This window comes from Cupressus sempervirens, chromosome 8 (assembly GCF_028749045.1).
Source record: "Cupressus sempervirens isolate cs-2001-9-10 chromosome 8, ASM2874904v1, whole genome shotgun sequence".
NCBI classification, from domain to species: domain Eukaryota; kingdom Viridiplantae; phylum Streptophyta; class Pinopsida; order Cupressales; family Cupressaceae; genus Cupressus; species Cupressus sempervirens.
Window position 1 is genome coordinate 426032822 of NC_143125.1, and position 18696 is coordinate 426051517.

At 38.4% G+C, this 18696-nt stretch overlaps 1 protein-coding gene across 4 annotated transcripts in view; it reads right to left on the reverse strand.

The window, feature by feature from the left end:
* ALA2 (aminophospholipid ATPase 2) overlaps positions 1–18696 on the reverse strand; it is a 274747-nt gene that overhangs the window by 18650 nt on the left and 237401 nt on the right. For all 4 annotated transcript variants that reach the window (XM_089797980.1, XM_089797978.1, XM_089797979.1 and 1 more), the window contains 3 exons: positions 4698–4815; positions 4330–4503; positions 4160–4211 (listed from right to left, as the gene is read on the reverse strand). In XM_089797980.1, the coding sequence (XP_089654106.1) occupies positions 4160–4211; positions 4330–4503; positions 4698–4815 (344 nt within the window). The remainder of the gene's footprint in view (positions 1–4159; positions 4212–4329; positions 4504–4697; positions 4816–18696) is intronic.

The following is an 18696-nucleotide window of genomic DNA, read 5'->3' on the forward strand; positions in this document are numbered from 1 at the left end:
AGAAAGATACCTATGCATATATCCGTGAAAGAATAATTCAGTGCAACAAGCAAATACTCCCAAAGAAATTCTGAAAGTCTTCATACTGTGTAGAAGCTTCCCAAGCAGGGTTTTATACCTATCATTATTTGATGATCTGTATCTAATGATGCTTTGTGTCTCTCGCAGGTATGAATAAACACACGGGGAGTTACTTGGAAGCCTGAGTATAGACGTGTGCCGGAAATAGGAGTATGTGCGATGGAGATGAAATTTTTTTGTATATACCACCGGTTATGTTAGACAAAATTAAATATTATTAAAGTTCTATTACCACTATAAATGGTCAGTTATTTGTTTTGAAAAGGTGTGATGCTTGGAAAACCAACCGACACCCTTCAGTCTCTATAAATATATAATGTAAAATAAAAAACGACACAATTCATATTCATATTAAAAAATTTACATATTCTATTCACACTTTGATATATTATATTTTTCATTGGTAAAGGAATGAGCAATTGAATGAAGCTAGTGGATTTGAATTATTGGATCATCCTTAAGGAGTGTCTCTATGTGCAATTTTTATTTCCGGCACAATTTATAAGCGTATCTATTTTATTTATTTGCATTAAGGTTTAAAGTATTATTAAGTTGTCCTTTATAAATATTTTATTAATTTTTATGAACATTTTAATATTCGATAAGTGGACTGGGTCATTATTGCATTTAAAACTTGATAAACATAGATATTGTGAAATATTTAATTGTTTCCGTATTTATGTTTTATGTATAATTTGTCTCCATATCACAGGAGTTAAAGTGCATCCTAGACTAGTTTATAATTGCGTTCATATAATTGTTCCATTGCGTCTAAATTGTTGAAATTGTTTATAGCTTAAGTACATTGAACTTTATAAAGTTGTACGTTTCAACTTATAATATTGACTCTGATTGCCCATTTAATTAAGTACTGGTCTTTATATTACTCTTGATTCATAATCCATATGTTGGCAACTGTTTCATTTCTTTCCATTGAGGAATTAATACATTCATTTGTTGCCTTCATTCTTTATTTAAAACATTATCACATTTATTTATTTATTCATAATTTTCAAGTTTAAAGTTTTTCTATAATTCTTGTCGTTAAGAAGACTTTCATAACATTCACATTCTAATCAATCTGCTATAAGTATCTTGGATTTAAGTGTTTTGTCCAAAATTAGGTGTACCTGCCTTGGCCTTGCAAAGCCAGAAGCGTAGGGGATTTTGATCGCATCAATCAATCCTATCAAGTTGACTATAACCGGTTGGATATCCCAGCATCAAGTTGGCAAGACTCGTAGGATTCCAGTCTGTGGTTTTGGGAACCAACAAGTCCCTTCCAGACTTTGACACAAAACTGAAAATTAATGATAGAACTCATAAGTTGTGTATGTAAAACTTTAATTACTGGAAAATTAATGTAGTAATGTTTTCTGCAAAAGAAATATGTATATAAGGATCTAACCTCTAAGACTTCACATGCAAGTAGAAACTCAATAACTAACAGAAGCTTATGGAAATCCAAAAGATATTTGTGAATGCCCAAACATGTCCTATTTGTTCACACAAGAATGGAGGGAGTTCGCACTTAGCAGTCAACATGGATGCGAATCCTCAACCATTGAAAGTGTCTAAGTGTGCCAAGTAGATATGAAGTGGATTCTCCACATCTACTCCCAAAACTATTTGTTGTTTACTCCCGATATCAGCTAATCCCTTCCACTCCAATGAAGCTTAAAAATGTTATGTGTTCAGCCATAGGAAGCTCCACAAGGACTAAGAGAAGTTTGTATCTAGCAAGGAAGTGAGATGGCGAGACACAGAAGAAAGAATTACTCTCCCTTATGACAAGAATGTTCACATCAATGTATAGTCTATGACTTCCATTGATTGATGGAGTACATGCAAGCTTGTGCAAATGCACCAAATATATTTATCGATGAAGTAGCAGATATTGAAGTTTCTTCAGAAGTTTCTTTTTTTCCACCAAATACATACTCAGATTTGAGTAATGTTCCCTAACGTCTCCATTAAGAAGACTCAGAACAAGTAGAAGAATTGTGATTAGTAACATCTTTGAAATCTCACATTGGATGGAAATCAACACTCACAAGAATGGAAGCAATGACCCAATTCAAGATTGAAGTTTGAACGCACAACAATATCTGACCATCAGCTATAATTTCATATGCAAAATGAAAGAGCTTGAGAAGCCGCCCTGACTTCAATAATATTGATGTAGCTAGACTTTGTTCTAATACCATAAACTTTATAAACTTTCACAAAGACCATTTAATCCTATCGACCGAATCAAAGTAAAGAGACTCAAACCCGGCCTGGACTTGGCAAAGGTAATTCGACTTGTGGCCCGGCTTAAACTGACTTGTGACTCGGCAAAGTGACAAAACCCTTGAAATTTAGAGATTTTTTAAGATTTAACGAAATTCCATGCACTCATTATTGAATAAAGCTTTATGACACAATAACATCATGAAATAGATGGTAATTTGATCACATACATAACATACATCAATTACATAAGTACAAAGGTAGATTGTAGATGTACAAAGAAATTTTTGAAAACAAAAATTAAAAATCAGATGAGTCAGCCGAGTTGGGCGAGTCACCCCAGTTGACCCGCCGAGTTAGGGTCATGGGTCATTTTGACCCGGCCAGGGTAACTCGACTCGCCGACCCAGAGGACTCACCCGACTCGTGGCACAAGTCTCGTTATATTAATTAATTCCCTTAAAATGCAATTTTGTCTCATATGAGACTTCACAAATTTGAATAGTCCTCTATATTAAAATGGGACAGAACACAAAGATTATCCTGAAGATAATGTTGCCATGAAGAGTTTGCATCTTCAGATGCTGAAAACCAAACTGCAAAATCTGCAATATTCATTTTCAAAACCAGAATTCTGGTCTACCCTCTGACTGAAACTCCCAATCCCTTTCTCACCTCCAATGTAACTGCTAGGAGGTTCTTTAAAATTCTTTATTCTTTTAATAACTTAAATTTGCATGAGACAAAAAAAAAAACATTTCACTCTTTTAAAAACAATTACCACATGTGCCAGTGAAATGTTTGAAAATTGATTAAATACTAATGTGGGAACATAACTTAGCATTTAATTAGACATATAATATTAGTCTCCTTGTCTAGGAAAACATTACATCCATCCTATCATGCCTTCCAATTTCTAGCTCGTGTCCACCACAGCATTGTATTTGTCAAACTTCTCCATTCCATCATACTTATTATACTTGTCAAACTTCTCCATTCTATCATACTTGTTGCTTGATCCTCAGCACATTAGTTGAGTATTTCCATTTCCCTTCTAACTTCCCAGCACATCTAAATGTTTCCAACTGGTCTATTTTTCACATCATTATTTGTGGAATCTTTTACACCTATGATCACTATTCAAATTTGAAATTGTGAGTGTGTATGATGGTCACTTGTCTGCTTGTGGAGGAAATAAAAGCAAGTGTTTTCATCAAGGATCATCATCTCCACTTAATCAATTCTGATTGGAATTCATTTTGAGCATTCATGTTTGTGTGTAAGAATCCTAGGAAAAAAAGGCTAGTGCTATCAAAGGATGAACTCATACAAGGATTGCATTGGAGCTCCATTGGATTTAGACTTCAGGTGCGCCCTATTCATCTGATTTACCATTGCTGTTGGTCTGAATTGCTGTAACACAGCCATTACTGGAATAGAACAGAGTTCAAGACTCAATCCGTTGTTACTGTTCATTACTGTAAAAGATAAGGAGTTATTTCTATTATTTTCTGTTTGAAATGTAATAATATTGCTGATGCATAAAAAATGATTTTCAACCTGATTTATCTAGTGATATGATTGAATGCTATGGCCTAAAGAGCTGTTAATCAAATAATAAGTGTTTTTGAAAATTTAACGATCAGATTTGCATTATCATTTTGACCCCAGACATTACAAATATTTATATCAAATCAATTTTGGCATACTGACCTTTGAATCTAGAGTGATTCTAGACATCAAACTTTTCAATAGATGTTATAGTTTATGTACCTTCATGAAATATTTAGTACCTTCATTGGATGGCTTCCATCAGAAGTTTGAAATGGGGATAAAGAAAACTCACATGAAATAGAGAGCGACCAAACCAGCCTGCAAATGTACTTGGATTTAATAATCTGCAATGGAACAATCCACATAAATAAATTCCACCAGCACGATAGACTCTTGTGCTGTCACTTTTTGCTACTCATTCATGTGTATCACAAAAAATTCAAAAGAGCTTGCCGTATTTACCTTCCTGCTTGACAATAGAAAAGAATCCGGGGATGCTGCAAGACTGTTCTTTCACTTAAGTCTTTGTCAAGGACACTCATGAGTACTGGAACACTTGTGTAAAAAACATTGTAAGCCATCAAACTTACAGAATTGAAAAGACTGGTTCCAGAAAGACCTGATACAAAAGAAAAACTGCCCCACAAGTCCCAGTGTTAATGCTAGATACTTTAAATTCAAGAAAAGAAAGTCGCACCACTTCAAGTTTATTTGGAGATGCATGGCCTTATACAATTAATAAAACTAGCAACACCAGTTGCAAACCAAAATGAATGCATCAGCAATAAAAAAATGTAATATATAACTGCAAATGAAGTTTCGAGACTCACAGAATCTGAATAAAGCAAATCAGCAATGACTTGTAGAATGAATATTGGGACAAAAATGCGGTTCGATTGTATGAATATCTCCCATGTATGAGTATTAGACGCTTAAGGAATTTGAATTCTGCAAGGAAAAGAGGGAAAAATAAAACAAACTGGCATGATGAAATATTTATTAGCTTTTCAAAGGTAGATCTTTCTTTTCTGAACATCCTAGCTTAGATCACATGTATGTATTTTACTTATTGGCATTCATAATTCCACTAGTCTTGAGCAATCAATGACTGATTAATAAACTTATTATAACCATTAGCTTTCTTTATTCTACAGTTACTGAAGAGAATTTATACAAATTGAAAGTCGATAATTAAAGAAAAGGGAAGTTTTCGATTGCTGAAGACTCTTGAATATATGTGTGTTCTTTAGACCCCTTCTTTGCAATGAAAACTGAAACATTAACAACATAAAAGAGATCCTTTTTAACTCTGTTTTCCTGAATTTCTAAAGTTTGAAAGCAAACATTTGATACAATTCAAGTTCAACAATCAAATCCAGCCAGAAAATGTGTGAGAGAGAAGACTCCATCCAAGGACACATGGCCACCAATAGGGCTCTTTATGTAGATGGGAGTTCTAGTGTGACTTAAAACATACCAAGCAAAGAAGAGATCATCTGCATTTTCAATTTCATTCCAACAACATCATCATTAGACCCAAAAAAAGAAAACAGCAAACTGCGTTTCATAAAATGTCTCCTTGTTGAAATAGGATTTAGAAATAAATAATTATTCATTAAAATATAAACAAATAAAACTAAAGTTTATATAATTAAAACATAGTTTAGGAGGGAGCCATTTAAAGCAGTGGTTGCAAGTGAAACACTACGTTTGTGAGACAGCCACCAATGTTCAAAACCTTGCTGGGCCATTGTGCTCACAGGTCTTGTGCCTATGCTAGGCTGTTATGCTTGCAGGTTTGAACCTGTAGTGTGTTTGGCAGCTTAAAAGGCTGCTTTCTGTTAAACAAAAAACACATATAAAGTTAAGTTCAATAAATTATCAAAGAAAGCAAGGAATGAAAAGTTGTCAAAAGGGAGAGAAGAGAACTTCATTTGGAAGGGCATACATAGATAAAGGAAGAAAGGAGCAACAATAGGCATTAAGGGAGCACTAGTGGAAGATGATAAGGAAGTGGCTCTTTCAAAGAGGCAGCAATGATGAAGGGCTGTACCCTCTAAAAGGGTGGTAATTGTGAAAGGTTGTGACCATTATGAAGAGGTGTGATTCTCCCTCACATTTCGGGATACCAAGGGGGAAACATTTTGTTAATTTCTCTAGTTATCTATTGTAGATAAATTGAACTCAAATGTCAAAGGCAAATAGGTCAATTTAACATTTAAATTATTCTATTACTATATAAACAATTAATAAATACTATTATTGTTTTGATTTACATCTTCTCTCAAATTAAATTTTAAATGCTTAACTATTCTCTTGAAATACATAATTGTCTCTAACTAATGAATTAGTTAGGCAGCAGGTAAAGTGAAAGATTGCCATCAGTTCAACCAAGGAGTCACGCCCTCTCAGCCCCCGACCAATATATGTGTGTGTGTGTGTGTGTGTGTGCGTGTGTGTGTGTGTGTAATGTGTACGATCTCATTGCAAGAAGATAAATACAAAGACTATTAAATTAATTCCTAATCAGATCGTGGTTGAAGACGCAGTTTATAACTTTATACAGAATATAGCAGCGGATATTTATAACACTGAAATCATAGATCCTTCATAATATAGCAGAGGATAAACCTTGAGGTTGTGGCACAGATTATATTGCAGAGTATATTGTGATCACAGTTCATATTATATATATCGCACAGGATATATTGAGATTGCAGCCTACATATATTATTGTAGACAATATACATATACAGATCATAGCATACAGTGAAGAAAATATATATATTTCAGATTGTGATGCTACAGTAGTTTGAATTTCTTTATTAAGTAAGATAATTATATGACAGCATCATTGTATAGCTGTGTTAAATTAGTGTGAATCATTTTTATCTGAATTATCTTGAATCTGATATTTAAAATGTACAGATTCCATTAGAGGAGGGGATGAAAGGGAGATCAATTTGGGGAATAATATATTATTCTAAAAGGAAACAATGAAAAGTGATGACTCGATCATTATAAAAGGTGGTCAACCTTCCACCAATGCAGTATAAAGGAGGATTCAATCAAAGCATTGAAGGGGAATCGTAAATCATCACTCATCCCCTCAAAGCATCAATCAAAGAAGATCGAACCATTGAGCAACTCATCCAAGAGAGCAGAAATCAGCATCCAATGAGAAAAGTCAGTAGACTTGATGTTTCAAGGTGCTTAGCAAGATTTAGGGCAATCTGAAAAGGGGACATTACAATTGGTATCAAAGCCTTGAGCTTTGATCCTGGCAGTGACTAGATGATGGATAGCAAGATTTAGAAGACAGTCATTAGGATAGTTTGAATATTCCTGAGAGCTTTGTAAGTGTTATACAAGCATAAGTTAACAGTAGATGATTGAAAAAAAATTAGAAGACATGTAAAGACATTGGAGAGCATATGAAGAAAGGTTTACAAGGTGAAATGCAAACTAAAGTAGTTAGGAGGACAAATGATTGTAATAGGATTAGAAAAGTGTTGCAAAGCCAATGTACAATAAATAAAAGGTTAAGAAAAGGATAGTTGGATAGAGATCCCTACCATACTCTTTTGAAGGTCAAGCTCTTTGATGTAAGCTCCTTGATGTGTGAATAGTTTCAGCCCAATATGCACGCTCTAGTTGAGAATATTTCAACATAGTTTGGACAATCTCCACAATTATGCGATTTCTCCATTCAGGAACTCCATTTTGATAATGTGTGTATGTGGCAGTCAATTGACATCAAATTCCAAGTTCCTTTAGAAATGCAAAGAATTATGCACTAGTGTATTCCCCCTTGATCTAACTAGAGGACATAAATGTGATGATTGGTATCTTTCTCCACAAAAGTACAAAACTCTTTGAAGTAGGAGAAGGCCTTGTCTTTATGTTGCATGCATTATACCCACATTTTTCAAGTGCGATCATCAACAAACAACAGAAAATACTGTAATCTTTTATAAGTAGATATTATAGGGCCACACAGATTGATATGCACCAAATGCAAACGGGATAAAAGGGCTGTGTCAGTGTGTTGTTTTTCAACAACAAATGGAACAAACACCACTGGACTTTTCAAGTGATGGTGATGGAAGCCCTTTGACCATGTGCTTTTTACTAAGTTTTAGAAACTATTGCTCAAATGATCAAATCTACAATGCCAAAGCATAACAATATCATTGTCCTTTGATGCTTGTGCTTGATGATTAGTATTTGTATCAAGCCTAAACATTCTACCAATCTCAATAGCACTAGCAACATTTCGCATTTTTTGACGTGTCTTTGATAAGACAAGCTTTTTTATCCTAATTTGTATCATAGTCAACAGTAAGCTTATGATCAAGAAACTGATTAACAAAAAGAAATTTTTGAAGTCCTGGAATATACAAACTCTAATAAGCCTACAACAATGCAAGCCAAACTACAAAGAGATTTCAATAATACCTTTGATGTTGTGGACGGTATCACCTCCAAAACTGATTGGACCATGACGAGGTTTCAATGTGAGAAGCCACTACTCATGTCCAGTCATGTGCTTTGTAGCACCTGAACCCACATGCTATATCGAGTTTGATAGCGAACCATCTTATGAAGTCTGAGCTGAAAACACGTATTCCTCATCTAGAGAGTCTTTTGCTTCAGCAACACTACTTTGTCGTCTTTGCTTGTCCTTTCGCTTCCATCATGGCTTCTCACTTCAGAATGGTTCCTTTGTAGGTGGTTTGTTGGATGATCCTTTGTTGAAGTAGTTGTACCAACAATATTTTCGCATCATGTTTGTCTTTCTCACAGATTGGACACTTCTTATGAAGTCTAGCTGAATTACCAAATGTGGGAGGTCCATTGAACTACATAGAATTTTTGCATTTAACATGTAGTCATGGCATGATCCTCCTCATCAAGTCTTTCGCTTATAGACTCTTTCATTTGGAGGAGATTAACTAGCCTCTCAAATGCAAGTGTTGTTTGAGTGACATTCAAAGTTGTCACAAATACCTTGCATTTGGACGGTTGTGTGTAAAACAATAGGCACTTATAATGCATCATCAATTATTTCTCCAAATTTCATTGCCTCACACACTATCCTGCTTGTCACATGCATCTTTGGTTGTGGACATGTCACAGATATAGGTTTGAATTATCCTCGGACACATAGGCTATTATAGAAGATTCGTCAAAAATTTTGCCAAAGTATCATACCCACTGGACAGGTTAACATGCAAAGGGGAACCGTTCAAATGGGACAAAGAACAGGATGAGTTATTTGAAGGGTTTACGATACGGTTGGCCACAACACCCATATTGGCGTACCCAGATTGGAACAAGGAATTTCATGTTCACATGGACGCATCCAACTGTGCAATCGGAGCAACTTTGGTGTAGACAAGTAGCCATGGGTTAGATCACCCAATATATTTTGCTAGCCAATTGCTATCAAAAGCATAACAGAATTATAGTACAACAGAATGGGAAGCCTTAGGAATGGTCTATGTCGTGCAAAAGTTTCGTCATTACTTGTTGGTGACACCGTTCGTATTTTATGTCGACCATCAGGCTCTGTTGTATTTGGTCAATAAACCTATCATCCAAGGAAGAAATAGCTGGTGGTTACTTTTGCTGCAGGAGTTCACCTTCAAGATCATTGTACGGCCTGGGAAGAAACATGTTAGTGCAAACCATCTGTCATGTCTCAAAACAGGAGAACTGGCAGACGGAGTGAACGACAATTTCCCTGATGCACTGTTATTTCAGATTGCAGTACTGCCAAAATGGTACACAAGCATTGGAGAGTACCTTTCGACGGGATAGTTTCCAAGTGAAATGCCACCAAATGAGAGAAGGAAATCAGAGTTGAGGAATCGTACATTCAATTGATCAATGGATTACTGTACAAAATGGGACCTGATCACATCCTACAACAGTGTGTGTTAGAGGAGGAAATACCGAGGGTGTTGAAGGAAGCACATGAGGGTCCTGCAAGAGGGCATATGGGACCTGATACCACAGTGCGGAAAATATTGCTGGAAGGACTGTGGTGGCCAACAGTGTACAATGATGCGCAGGAATGGGTCGTGGGGTGTGACACTTGCCAAAGGGTCGGGAAGCCGCTAAAGAGAGACTTCATGTCACTTAACCCCTCACATGCACAGGAACTCTTTGAAAGATGGGGGTTGGACTTCATCGGACCTCTAAAGGTGAGCAAAACTAGAAGGTGCCGATACATTGTCATAGCGACGGAGTATCTAACCAAGTGGGTGGAGGCACGCACACTACCAAATAACTCAGCAGTAAGCATAGCGAGATTTATTTATGAGCAAATAATTACCAGGTACGGGATTCCACTACACTTGACAAGTGATAGGAGAGGACATTTTGTTAACCATGTTATCCGACTGCTCACTACTGAATTTAAGATCTATCATTCACTATCGAGCCAGTGCTACCGGAGAGCAAACGGACAGGCCGAGGCTACGAACAAGATCCTGGTAGCAATAATCTACAAGTCATGTGCGGTTGAAGGTGAAGACTGGGAGGAAAAAATGCCCTTTTCCCTTTGGGCATACCGCACAGCATACAAGGTGACAATGGGGCACACACCGTTCCAGTTGATGTTTAGACAGGAGGCAGTGGTACCAGCAAAATTCATGATACTGAGTCCGAAGATCGCGTTGGAGAATAAGTTAGGCAACATGGGAAGCCTAAGGGAAAGGTTGCATAATCTGAACAAACTCGAGGAAAAGCGACTATTGGCACAATGGGCCACGGAGGTGACACAGAACAGGAGCAAGGCATGGCATGATAAACACCTGTAACTAAACAAGTTCCGACTAGGACAGCTGGTGTTAAAGTATGACGGACGGAACGAAATTAAACTAGGAAAGTTTAAAGTCAGATGGGTCGGGCCATACCAAATTCAGGAAGTAGGCGACAACGGAGCAATAAAGTTGTGGAAATTAGACGAACAAGCAATACCGGAGGCAGTCAATAGTTCAAAGCTAAAAATGTTCCATGATAGAACGACCCCCTAGTCGTCAGAGAATGACGAAACTCTGAGGGAGAATTAGATGTATATAAAGAAAAAAGAAAATAAATAAATAAAAGGGGAAGTGTGTCCCGCGGACACCTATTCCACGGACGGGGTGTCCCACAGATACTAAGTGTCCCGCGGTTATGAGGCCGCAAACACAAAGTGTCCCACGGACACAGGTCCATGGACACCCCTAGCCGCGGAAGGTGACCGGTGGGGTTGTTTTTAAAAAGACTGTGCCTCTTATTGCCCGCGGCTTACCTATTCCTTCTTGCGGATGTAAAATTCAACAGCTTGTGTGAAGGATGTGAGCATACAGTAGTTTGTGAAGGATCTTTACTCATGAGTTGAGAGAGGGCCAGGCTTTCCAATTGGTGGAACAGTGGATCATTGAAGAATTGCATTGCCATGCTTGTGGAGGACAATTTTGTTGAATCTTTCCCCGGTGGACTTCGTAGAATTCGGCAGTACCGCAAATGATTTTCCTAAAGCTTTCCGTAAGCAGATTCCTAGAATTTGGAAATATTTGAATGTGACGATAATTGCAGTGCTCTAGGTTTACATGAATTGTTGAGTAGGGGACAGATTGTGTTCTAAATCTCCGCGGATGTGAATCTCTATCGTTGTATGGTCATACCTTCCGCATATGTTTTCATTGCTGGTGTTCATGAGGGGCTGGGTTGCAAACTGTCGGTTGTGGTTAGAATTCCAAAATCCCACGGACAAGTAATCTTCCAGCCACTAGTTAAAAGGAAACCGCCAGGAAAAGGAAGAAGCAACAGAAAAAATATTTATTTAGGCATATTATCCACGGGAAGGCAAAAGCAACAGTAACCCTACATTATAAAGGTAAAGCAAGAAGCCGTTACGGAATCTACAAGGAAAAGGAAGCAGTAGAAGAACCAATTGAAGACAGATATGGAGAAAAATGCCACAGTCTTGGCTTTCGGAATTCGTGTTGCAGGGCCATCGGCATCCAATAGTAAAAAGCAAAAAGTAAGGGCTGAACTCTCACACCTTAAGGTTCAGTTTGAAGGACTCAATGGTAGCGAGTGTTGGAAATGGTGGCAAGGAACTCCGGACGCATAAGTAATCAAACAAATTATGGTACGAGCATAAGTGCATTGGGCCATACAACTTCCAGTATTTTCCATTCGATTGTTTGAATTGGTTTTGCAAACCATGATAGAATCATACAATAGGAATAGCAGAACCAGTACATTTTTGTACAAGAAGCACTGCATGACAGTTTCTTTCAAACTGAAGGATTTCACTAGGGTTTTTGGCATCCCTGGCCAAGGAGGACAAAAAGTGGAAATCAAGAACCGCAAGCTATCACAAGAATGAAAAGAATATTGGGTGAAATTAGTAGGCCGCGATCTTATGCCAGAGGAAATGGAGTCAGTGGTAAAGGGTGCCAAGTGTAGAGGGCTTTGGAGAGATTTTATTCAAAAGGGCCATTGGAGATGCATCATGGATGTCATCAAAAGCAAGTTGATAGGGGCAAGTCGGGCTTTGGATATAGCTTTGCCACAGATTCTATTCATGAATGGCACAGTGTACGATTAGGCCACAATCCTTGCCGACAGGATGGAGTTCATGACACTCCAGCACCAAACGTTCTTTATGCCGCACCATGTCATTGGCTTGTTTCTAAAGGCAATCGTTAACCAGATACCATTGGATGATTTTGAGGTTCCGCCGAGGGGAAAGTTGGCGCCAAGAGAGCCTCCAATATTCTATTGGAGACATTTGGACACGGGGGGAACAGCAACTGGGTAGAAGAAGGTATTCCAAGGATTGAAGGCATATGGAGACACGGACAATGGACGAGAGGACACTTCAAAGAGCAGTGGGGCGAAGTCCAAGGAAGAGTACTTCTGCGGAAGTTGGCAGCGACACAACGGGTAGCGGGTACACATTCTTCACCCCTCCTCAGTTGCCAACTTCGGCGCTCTTGACCACCACCGCTTCACTCATTCCTCCGTTTGGCCAGCGACATGCACCAATCGTTATGACTCCACTGATGGTGGCAGATGTCCCACGAACGGCGGCAAATGTTTCACCGGCGACTGCAATAGATGTTGTTTCTGCTATGGCCAGGACCGAGGGCATGCCTTCCCAGAGTTGTTTGCCACACTCCATTGCACTAGCAAAGCCAGCCCCAGAGATGGTAGAGTCACCAGTGCAAGAGCCCGAAACCCAAGTTTGTTTAGATGTGATTGGCTCTGATGTTGTGGTCACCGTTTCGTCCTCCTTGTTGGTGAACGCACAGCTAGCACAGTCAGCTCAGCCGGTACAACTGGCACAGCAAGATGAGGGCATTGAGCCGACATAGACAAAGCAACTCGAGAAGATGGAGGTGATGAACAGAGCGAGTACATTCCTATGGTAGCAGTTCTAACTCATTCCTGTAAAGGTCGATCCGTCCATTCAGTCCCCGAGGCATGGAGGGGTCTCCCCAGGACCAGCCGCCGTATCGGAACCATAAGAGGTGGCAGTTCCACAGTCTGAGGATGCGCCCAGGGAGGAGGCAACACTAGATGTGAACATGGCTACCACAGGAGTGGAAGAGATGGGTAATGATGGGGAATGGACGATGGACAATGTGGCGAAGGAGGCTTATGGGTTAGATGAGGACAAATGCAGGGACTACCTCAAAGCCATGCGGGTTGTACTGAAGAAAGGACATACCATTGCATTACAAGCTTTGACTCGTCGGAAAGAGTTGCATTTGGTCCGGGCCTATATCCGGGGGGTTTGTCCTGAGCGATTATGCTCGTGCTTTGAGGACAAGGATTGGCCAACAGTTGAGACACCTGAGATGTTGGCTGATTGGGCCATCGAGCCTGAGTTGGGACCGTGCACCGCTCCGATGGAGAAGCTTGTGCACGAGATAGTGGGGTTGTATAAAGAAGTCTATTATGCTCGCAAGGGTGCAAAGGCGGACAAGGCAGCAAAAAAGGTCACAGCTGAGAGATCTCTGACAGTGGAGAGGGAGGCTAGAGAAAAGTTAAATGCGGACTTGGCCAGCCAACAAGCAACGTGGGCAGCTAAGCGTGCAACACTTTTGCGGGAGAAGGAAGCGGCCGATCAGGAATTGCAACTAGCCAAGGCCCAGGCTATGGATGCAACACTTCTTCTGAAGGAAGCCGTAAAGGTTAATATGCGGACTCAAAAAGATTTGCACATCCGGACGGATCAAGTGTACGAATTGTGCCAGCAGCAACACTCTTCAGGGTCACAACCTCCTCTCTAGTATATATTCTTTCTATATTGTATGCTGTTGTCTCCTGTTTTGTTAGTTCTGAAGTCGCCAGGAGACGACTTTTCTTTTGGGGGGATGATGTCATCGGTAAATATTGTGTAGCCGACAGGTAGATTAGCATTGTCATGTAGCCAACGGACCCCTTCAGCAAGGTTCTACGGGAAGTATATGTACCCCATCCGAGATCATTGTAATCATCATGGTAAGCATTATGTAATCTCTTCGGCATATATGTGAATAATAAAAGGAGTACTGCTGTTCTTGTTTATTATCTGTATGCATTAATCTATTTACCCCATACGGTAGACATGAACTTCATCACACATGTTGAACAAAATAAAACAATTTTGCCTTTCAATCGGATTGATTAGTATTTTTGTTATCGACATCTAGCTTATGGTGTGTTGTGGTTCCATTAACAACATGCCAAACTTCTTCAATTCAAGCTGAGTTTTGAGTTTGGTCTTCCAAGTAGAACAATCGTTTTCGCATAGGAGTTGTGAGTTTGGAAGAAAGAATTTCGGAGAGCTTGTCATTGTGTTATAGAAGGAATAAAAAATTGCACCACCTTTAAAGAGCGGAGAATCACATAATTTGTTTCAAAACATAGGCTTCCAGATTTTTATTTTTATTTTAAAAACTCTTTAATCTGAATTATAAATTTGCACTAATGATTGTGAAATAAGCTCTACCTAATGATCTCCTTATTTTCATATATCTCATTTTGAGAGTTATACACTTTCAAAAATAAAATAAACGTGAATTAAAAAATACAAGAAAATAAGTTGACATCAATCACTGAGTTAGGTAGTCCACAAAGCTTAAGACATTGAACAACATACTATGGCCAACTTTGGTGATTAAAGATAGAACTTGCAATCGTATAAAAATAGAAGCACATACAAGAGGTTTCCATATACTCTATCTCTTGTAGAGACCCACTACTTGTCCACAAAACTAAAAATTAAAAAACAAAGAATGCCATTGAGACGATTACGAGGTGGCTAGGATCCTGTCACTTATTGTACTTGAGCAATGGTACTTGACTACTAGTTCACCATTGCCCAAATTGCCCATTTTGGGAGCTCCGCTACTAAGCTTATTCTCACTAGCTCTACAACCCATGTTCAAGCAATATGTGATTTTCAAATATGATAATATCATATACTTGTAAGTCGTGGCAATTTTGTATCTTAGCTATGCCTTATTTTTCATCCCCAATTGGATCTTAGTTTGTGCGACATTGGAAAACTTGGTAGAGGACCAACCTAGTCACCCAACATATGAATGGGCCCTGAGTTGCTTAACATGTAGTCTACATTAAGATTCAGGTCGAAGAGGCTTCTACCACCACAATATTCTCGATTCCTTTCTCTAAAATGATCAAAGATCTGGATACCGATCAAATGAAATACATAACTAGTCAAACCACAAGGATAGCATAAGAAACAAAGCAGTATATGTCTAATTCATTACCACTTATGATAGGTTTCTTCCCCTCACCTTGTTAACTTGTATATTTATCAATGAACATTTTGACTAACTTGGGTTTAACTGATAATATAAGTTGTCAATCACAAGATTGAATGCTGCCACAGCTATAGCTTGGACACCAAGGGTGGAGTTTACGATCTGAGACCGATCTCCTCCACAACTTCTATATTCCAAACAAATACATTCAGGTTCTTTGCGGCTTCATTGTGAATTTCATGTTGTTCAAAGTAAAGACATCTTGGTGCACAAGGTAATGCCAACCTCCACCCTTCTTGTTGTAGGAATAATAGACAAATTGACTATTACTTCAATCTTGAGGAATGCCTCAAAGACCAAAGCCACTCAAATATGTGTCATAGTGGATGCAAAATGCCGTGCTCCAACCACCATACAAGCTACCATGGATATGAAGCATGTCAAAAACAACAACCTCCAAACTAGAAATACGCAACCAATGTAATAACCGCAACCCGGCTCACACTACTCAAAGTACATTATTTTCCCAAATTTTGAAACACTACACTGGAACATGCACTAAACTGCCTACAACTAATTGAACAATTTCAAATAGATCTGGTAATTGGCAACTAGCAATTAATTTCATTTACTTAAGCCATTACATATATACCAAATTTGCATCACACCCTCAGTATACAGCTAGCAGCAAAATGGCCAAATTTTATAATTAACGAAAACTGATTCCAAACTGAAAGTCTTGTAATTGGGGTTTCTATCAATTTGCAATTTGGAATTTAAGACAATGCTGCAACAACAATAATAAATTAAGAAAGAACCTGTGACTGTTCAGATCCAAATCAATTTGCACAAAAATTGACATGCATTTCACACAGCTCTGCAACTCCAGTTGAGATAATGAATTTGTCCGTGCTCCTATCATACTAACAAGTGCCTCCACATAGATTCTGATTGCCCTACAGCAGCAGCATCTAGAGATCATCAGCAGGTCACCAAACTTGGCAATTACAAACACAGAATCATGCCCTCCCATGGTGTCTGAATTCCTTCAGTAGGGTGACCCCAGAATTTACTGAAACTCCACAGGCAACTACAGCTCCTAAGAACAAGCAAAATGGCAGCAGAGAATGTCAACAGGCTGCCCAGTAACCTATGACCAGAATTACAAATCAATTGCACTTTGATATTGCCAATCAAGCGCAGATCAATTTCCAACATTTTAGCAGAGATAGACGTGTCAAACAGCAGACATTAATGCGGGCTTTGACAGGACTTTCAGACCACTGGAATTCAACGCCTGTATCCAGAAATCTAGGCATTTGAAGAGCCAATGAGAACTTACAGCAAAACTCTGAGAAATGACGCCAAACTCCAGACCCTAGGCATCCCGAAGCGTGAAATTTTCCTTTAGTTATCAGCCCTCTTCTAAATCAACAATATTGACAATCTCCAGCCAACGTATAGCTTCCAAACCACAGTAAGTACAGTAATGGAAGATGCCAATCAAACTCCAGAAATGCAAATGCTAAGCCCTTATACCTCAGCAAGGGCACAAAAATCCACAAATTTAGAAATGTCACAAAGATAACAAGAGAATAAGAGAATCAAATAATCAGATGTCTCTTCCACTGAAATGAGCTCATATTTATAACCACTTTTTAGAAATGTCCCTTAATGACATTATTATAATTCTTTGCTATATTTTCTGGGCAAATGGATCACAGAGTGATCCGAAATGTTTTTGATGCAAAAATTGTAACACAATCTGCCCAGAAAATACAGCAAAGAATTCTAATGGATTGTGGAAAACTATTATCTACAACATTATTATAGCAAAATATTATTATAATAATGCGACTTAATAATTGATTAACAAATAGGAGCTCGCGCCAAGAATAACCACATCCACATCAGGTGATGATCAACTACCAGAGCCACCCACTGCATTGCCAAAAATAGACTTACTAAAAATAGTAAATCTGCAACTGAGACTCCCAAATCTACCTGTCAACTCACGAGGGTTGCTATAATGAAGTAACTCAACCAACTGCAGGAATTTGCTAAAAATGGGGACATTACAACCAATTTGAGGCAGGTCGCCACTCATGAAAAGATGCTCCAAGATATTTCTACTTATAGCATTCAAAATGCCACTATTGTCCCCTTGTCTCTAAAAAATAGGTTTAAATAATACGACGATAATAAGAAAAATGGATCCCGTGACTTTCTCTTAGGCTTTCTTTGGCACCATATCAAACCCATATATTTTCCACATCTCATATGCAAATGATTTACAAATATATAGGCTAGATAAGGGTAACCGCATGCTTTAAAATAGCACTCACAAGTTTAACCAAATAACGAATAATACCCTGAAATCAGTAACAAACTATAACTAACAATCACACAGGTGTAATGATGGAATATCCAACACATGCTCATGAGTGCAAGATGGGATTAGGCTCATGTTATAGCTCTAAATGGTTTATTAAAAGCAAGGTGGGGTTAGGGCCCCTTCCCAACTCATGGGAGCAATCTGGCGGGGTTCGGACCTCTAATGCAATCTCTAGTCTCAACTCTACAATGATTGACAGATAACTCAAAATAATGATGCATGAATAGCGAAAGCAAATACAAGCACCTTGCTACCCAAACCACCCTCAGTGGTTGTCCAATATGCCCTCAACTAGGGTCAAAAGGGTGAGTGCTCACTCTTCTTAATGTGCGGATGGCTTCAAGAAGACCTACCATTCTTCCTTCTCCAAACCCTAATGTGTTTGAATACTAGGGAAAGTCTACAGACACATTCTAGTCAAAGAGAATGGATCTAACAACACATATATTTGCATGTATACTCTGTGTCTTCATATATTCATGTGTATATTTTATGTTTTTATATGTATGCTTTATGTTTGCAAATATGTAGTCGTATAAACTTTTTATTTTATGTGCATGCTCAGTGTTTCGTTCATACCTAATGTGCTTCTAGTATATCTACTCCATGAAGATCTATGATTATGGTAAACATACTCCTATCATCATGAGATTT